This window comes from Nycticebus coucang, chromosome 10, assembly GCF_027406575.1.
Source record: "Nycticebus coucang isolate mNycCou1 chromosome 10, mNycCou1.pri, whole genome shotgun sequence".
In the NCBI taxonomy this organism is placed as follows: Eukaryota; Metazoa; Chordata; class Mammalia; order Primates; family Lorisidae; genus Nycticebus; species Nycticebus coucang.
In genome coordinates, this window is record NC_069789.1 from 101,169,506 (window position 1) to 101,175,447 (window position 5,942).

The 5,942-nt window shown below is 51.5% G+C and overlaps 1 protein-coding gene across 1 annotated transcript; it reads right to left on the reverse strand.

Moving 5' to 3' along the window:
* Window positions 1–3,527: 3,527 nt before the first annotated feature.
* DUSP23 (dual specificity phosphatase 23) lies at window positions 3,528–5,690 on the reverse strand. The gene is made up of 3 exons (XM_053607844.1): window positions 5,574–5,690; window positions 5,214–5,482; window positions 3,528–4,310 (listed from the first exon to the last, which is right to left on the reverse strand). The coding sequence occupies exons 2-3, from the start codon at window positions 5,478–5,480 to the stop codon at window positions 4,125–4,127; spliced, it is 453 nt and encodes a 150-aa protein (XP_053463819.1). The 5' UTR covers window positions 5,481–5,482; window positions 5,574–5,690; the 3' UTR covers window positions 3,528–4,124.
* Window positions 5,691–5,942: the final 252 nt, after the last annotated feature.

Consider the following 5,942-nt stretch of genomic DNA (forward strand, 5'->3'; position numbering starts at 1 on the left):
TTGAGGTCTTGAGGCCTGTTATACAAGATTCAAGACCATCCTGCTGGGTGAGGACATCTGTGTGCTCCCAGTTAGGTAATAGCGCAGGAGACAGAACTGGCCTGATGAATTGGTGTCACCATTTTGGCCTTAAATCCTCAGGCCCCATTTCAAGGAGCAGCACATAATTCAGGTGTTACAGACTTCACTGTTGGGGACAGGGTTGTTCTCTGGCCTCCCAAGACAAGGAAGAGAGTGGCCATCGGAGGGTGTGCTGATAAGAGGCCCTGTGAGACTGTGTTCTAATCACAAAGATAGGCTTCTCTGTGTCACTAGAATCTGGGAAAGTCTTGGCAGGCAGGACGTCTGGAGTTACCACTTGGATTTGTGCCAGCGCCTTCCAAACAAGTGTGTGGCTTTGGGCAAGTTGCTTATCTCTCTAAATCTTAGTTCCCTCATCTATAAAAAGGGAAAATATATGATTTTCAGAGTTGTTTTGAGTATAAAATAATGGGATGTATATAAAACACCTGCTGCATGGTAACCACTTTGGAAATGATGGCAATTATGATCCTGTAAGTAAGTGAAGTATGGTCACGACCAAATGTGAACTACATAGTGGTAATTGACATTGTTTTGTGACAAAACAATTCTATGAGACCAAATTCTCCAAAAGAATGGCCAGATATAGTCAGAGCGTTTGTTTTGCAACTTGGTAAATGGGTGAAGTTCCTTCTGGGAAACGGTTTTATGGTTTGGATCAAACCCCTGACTCTAGTAACAGGCCCCCCATTGCCCTGGGAAGATTTGATCTAGGGGATAGTGAAGGGCAGGTTGGGGGTGTGCACAATGAGCAGACGTTCCTAGCCAGGGGAAGATCAGAGATGAGCCTCCTTAGGACAGATTGCTATGTGTTACGAATGCCCGTGTCAGGCTGTAAGGGGGTGCCACACACAGTTCCCAGGGAGGTGTGGCCCAGCCTCAGTGGGGTGCAGGGGGTTGGCCTATTTCTCCATTCAAGGCCTTTATGCAGTAGGAAGCCATGCGAGGCAGTGTTGGACCCTAGAACCCAGTCCAGGAGTTGCCCAGGGGAAATGGAGGTGGGAGAAGCAGGATAGCACCGCTGAGAAATCAGAGAAGGCTGTGGCTGGTTCTCCCATCCCGACTCCAGTTGTTTCTGCATTCTGGAACACCCAGAAGATGGCTGTTGTAGGGCCCTAATAATATGGAGAAACATTTTCTAGAGAGAAAAGCCCCCATTCAGTAGCAAACTCTGAACACGTACCATAAAGAATAACGGGAGTGGGTGGGCAGAAGTTACCGCAGCCATGCTCACCGGCAGCTCACCAAGAGGAAATGCCTTCTGAACACGGAAGCCAGTGGTGACTATCACCACCTTGGGAAGCCAGCCTGGTAAAAGGCTCAGGGACAGGAGATGGCTGCCAGACGCTGCCTTAAAAGGTAGTAGCCTTTGAGTGGGCTCTCTCTTCCCTTTTGAGATGTATGCATCCATGGGGAGCATTCCTAAACATGTCCCCTCCCCCCCACTCCCAGATGAAATGAAAGCCCATGACTGCATCTGGTGCTTGGTGATCTGACGCAATGGTTCTCAACTGAGGCCAATTTTAGTCCCCCAGGGGACATATGGCAATGTCTAGAGACATTTTTAGTTGTTACACTGTGGGGGAAGGGTGTCTTCCTGGCATCTAGTGAGTATCGGCATGCTGTTAAACATCCTTCAAGGCACAGGGGGACAGTATAACACAGGACTGTCCAATTCCAAATGTCCACAACGCTGAGGTAGAGAACCCCTAATATGATGAGAAAGGTTTTTTTTTTTTTTTAGATGAAAGTGGCTTGTCCCTCGCATCTATCTCAGTGAGGGTGGGAAGGGATATGACTAATCTGGGGCCCCTCATTGGTGGCCATATACAGAAGAAGGGGCCGGTGAAAAGACAAAAAAATTAGGGGTGGGGTGGGAATGACCTAAAAAAGAGGCTCAGGTTAACCTCCCAAGGTAGATGGAAGGATAAGGGCAGAGTTTTTTATTTCGAGTCAATTCTTATTTAAAAAAACCATTTCCTTAAGCACTTGATTATATGTTTATTTCCCCCAAGGAACTCTTGAGGCAGAGGAGACTTGCTTAAATTATGGGGATAAAGGCTGTACACAGGGCTTTAATGGGGCTAGAAAATTTTTCTGTTTCTTTTGAAGGAGCTTTGGGAAGAAGGGAAAGGTAAATTGCTCTCTTATTGCATGGAGGATGTGGGGAGGATGGAGCCAAACGGGAGCAGGCACACAGGGTGAGGACTGGTTGTGGGGCCCAGCAGGTCAGGAGAGAGCTGGGGTGTAGCTTCAGCTTCTGCTTTTCTCTCCCATCCTGGGGAGTCCTCCGAGCACAGGAAGGGGTTTAGGAAGTGGGCCATTCACCGCCTTCCAGCCCTAGTTCTTTCACGTGGAAACACGTGCACACACACACACACACACACTCCTTTGGCAGGTGTTCTGGTTTGCACTGGGAAACAGAATGGGTCCCTACTCTTGGTGAGGAGTGAATGGGCGGGGTATCTGGGACCTTCGGTGAGACAGAGTAATTAAGGGTTTCTGGGTATCCTCTTTGTGCTACTTTTCATTTAAATGCAGCCCAAATGCATGGAATTTGTGGATTTCTTCTCTTTGGGAGATGGTCTTACCCTGATATAGGTTAGGCAGGGACCAAGGGAGTAAAGAGAGTGAAGAAAGTGATCACCCAGATTTGACACACAGATGAAAACTGGGCAGAGGGCATCTGACAGCCTCTCCCTCTCTGACCGGCAAGACTTCAGCCAATGTCCTTTTTGTTTAGGTGAGTTGGGTAGGTTTGGGTTGGGTGGGAGGTCGTGGAAGGAAGAAAAAAGTAGTGAAGAGCATGTGGCCAGGCCTGGTTCTGATCTAGGTGACAAGAGCTGAGGTCTCCAGGGCAACTTGACTCCTCCCCACTGTGTCCCTGCTGTAACCAGAATGTGTGCCTATCACAGTACAATTACATGGGGCTGGACTCTATCTGTGCCCACCTTTTCCCGGCAGCCATGAGCTCTTGTGAGCAGGAATCATATCTCATTTCACTGGGTAGTCTCCATATCTAACAGAGCCTGGTATACAGAGGTACTCACTACACATTTCGTGACCAATTTCTACCTTATTCCGACCAGCCTGCTATAGCAGGAGAGATGATAGGAATTCAGGTGGACCTTAAAGCAAAAAGAGTCTATTTGACTGGTGTGGCCATCCCTCCCATCTCTCAGAAGCCAAAAGTATGGTGGGAGCAGAATGGGGTCTCCAACAGGGGAAAAGTGAAGATAACATCTGAGAAACAAGGCCAAGATTTATAACCTTGGTGCTCTTCATTTAATCAGCAAATATCTGCTTTATGTAACAGCCCAGGCTAGCTCTGTTTGAGCATCCCCAGGCCCGAGGTTATAGAGCAGCAGAGTTGGCTGGAGCCTCCAGATGACCTGAGCAGCACCTGAGGCTAACAAGAAGTGTCCAGCCCTGGAGAGACGAAGATTGTGGTTATCTGTGAGCACCGACATCTCAGAGGGACAAGGGTGCCACATGTGTGGCAGATGGACCTACACTGAGGGGTCCTCCTGTCCTGTAAGTTTCAGAGACCTGGAGAAGGGGGAGGCTGGGCCACTGAGGATCTGAATCCTTTTCCTTGGCCAGCACCCCAGAAACACCTCAAACATTGTTAGGGAGTAGATACACAGGATGTCAGCATCTTCGAACAACTGAAGAGGCATGTTGTAGTTCTATCCCATCTTCCCACTTTCTAGTTGTGATTGCAACCTTAGGGCCTCTCTGAGCCTTGGCCATGTCACTCAAAGGGGATGGCCTTTGGCCTTCCTAGATCACAGAGTTGCTGCAAGGCTCCAATAAATTGGTGTGTGTGAGAGCTTTGTGAAGTGCTACTCAAAGTGAGCTGTTCTCATAAGTCATTTATTCAGGGTAGAAGCAGTACGGCCTCCCCTTCAGCCTGCCTTCAATCTGGACCTGCCTGCAGGGGTGCATTATTTCAGTCTCTGCTTCAGTCCATTTCCCTCTGTCTCTGGCCCCAGCTACACAGGGCACTGGAGTGGAGCCTCCAAGAAGGGTGCTGAGGCCCCTTATTTAGTTCGCTGATAGAACTGGAAGACAGCTTTCTCCTGCTCATAGGTCTCGATGGAGCCAGGTCGAAGGCGCCGGATTTCAGCGATGGCATCTCCTGCAGCCAAACCCTGCTCCTTCACCAGGTAACAGGCCAGCATGGTGCCAGTGCGGCCAAAGCCCAGGGCGCAGTGCACTCCCACGGCCTGTGGAGAGGGAGCTTGCTGGGTGGGGTCCCCCAGCCCTCCCTAACACTCCCTTGCCCCTCATTTGGGCGGGCCTTCTCCCCACAGCTGCAGCTTCTGGGTCAGGCTCAGGGATCTGTACACAGTCTCAGGTCCTCAGAAGGCAAGAAGTTGAATCAGAGTCAGAGAGGGCTGTCCCTGACATGGCTGGTTCAAGAGCTGGGCTCCTGGTCTGCCTCCCCACAACTGTCCACTAGTGCTGTCCAATATAGGAGCCACAAGTCGCAGGTGACTGCTATATACTTGAAATGTGGCCAGTCCAAATTGAGATTTGGTATTAAACACATCAGATTTTGAAGATGTAGTGCAAAAAATGAATGAAAATATCTCTTTAAGAATTTATTTTATACTGATTATATGTTGAGGTGATAATAATTTTGACGTACAAGTTTAATATTACCAAATTTCACCTGCTTTTATTACTTTTTTTTTGGGATGCTTTTATTACTTTTAAAATTATGGTTACTACAAAATTTAAAATTGCATACATGGCTCCATTATATTTGGACAGCATTGCTCTAGAAAAGAGTAAACAGCCCCCATAAGACTTCCACTCCACCTCTCCCGAGTCTGTCCATCTTTCTCCTTCTGACTCTCAATATTAGCGGGTTCTCTGCCACCAATCCTCAAGCTTCCCCGTACCCCGCACTGCTTTGCCTTCTCTTTCATTCCTCCCATTGAGCCCCCTGAGACAAGGGTGCAGTGGCTTTAGGTCCCAATGCACCCTAGTCACCCTGCCTTCCTATTTTTCTCCCAATCTCTCCCCCGGACCCCAGCTATTGCCCCAGCCCTGCCGCCCCAGCTCCACCAGAGCGCTCCGCTGACCCTTCCAGATCCCCCTCCGCGCCGACTCTGCCCGCTGACCTCGCCCCGGGCGTTGGCTTCGTCCACAATCTGGACGAAGCGGTCGATCTGGTCTGGCGCCGGCGGGCAGAAGTCCGGGATTCGCAGCCGGTGCAGGGTGAGTTCGGGGCAGCTGTCATTATGAGGGGGCCCGCGCTCGGTCAGGGACACCAGGTGCCGCACGCCCAGGTCCAACAGGAACTGGTAGTGGGCCGGGAGACGCGGCAGCGCCAGTCCCGCCAGCCGGCCGGGAAGCACCCAGGAGAAGTTGGGGGGCTGCACGCCCATCGCTGGGGGAGGACACAGAGCAGGGGTCACCGGAGGCGAGTACGTCCCGCCTCCTCCTCTCCTGGCCCCCGGGCCCGCTAACCCGCCATCTACCTGACACTCCGGGCCCTGTAGTCTGAGAGCCCTCGTCCGGTGACGCTCGGCCCCACCGCTGGGGATTGGCTGAGCCGAGCAGGGGCGGGGCTGGAACGCGGGGCGGGGCTGAAGCGCGGAGGCGGGGCCTGGAGCCACCCAGGAGGCGCGGCGAACCACAGTGGGCGGGGTTCCTGCGGCCAGTATGGCAGCACAGCGCCCAGGGGTGAGAATTGTTCTCAGAGGACAAAGCCTCCTGGTACGGGCTCTGCTGCTCCCTAGCGGTGTGCTGGGATTGTCGCATCACTGGCCCGCTGAAACCCGCCTCTCCGGAGCCTGGCCTCGCCTTACTTTCTGCACAGTGGGTACGCAGGCTCCAGAGATGACAAA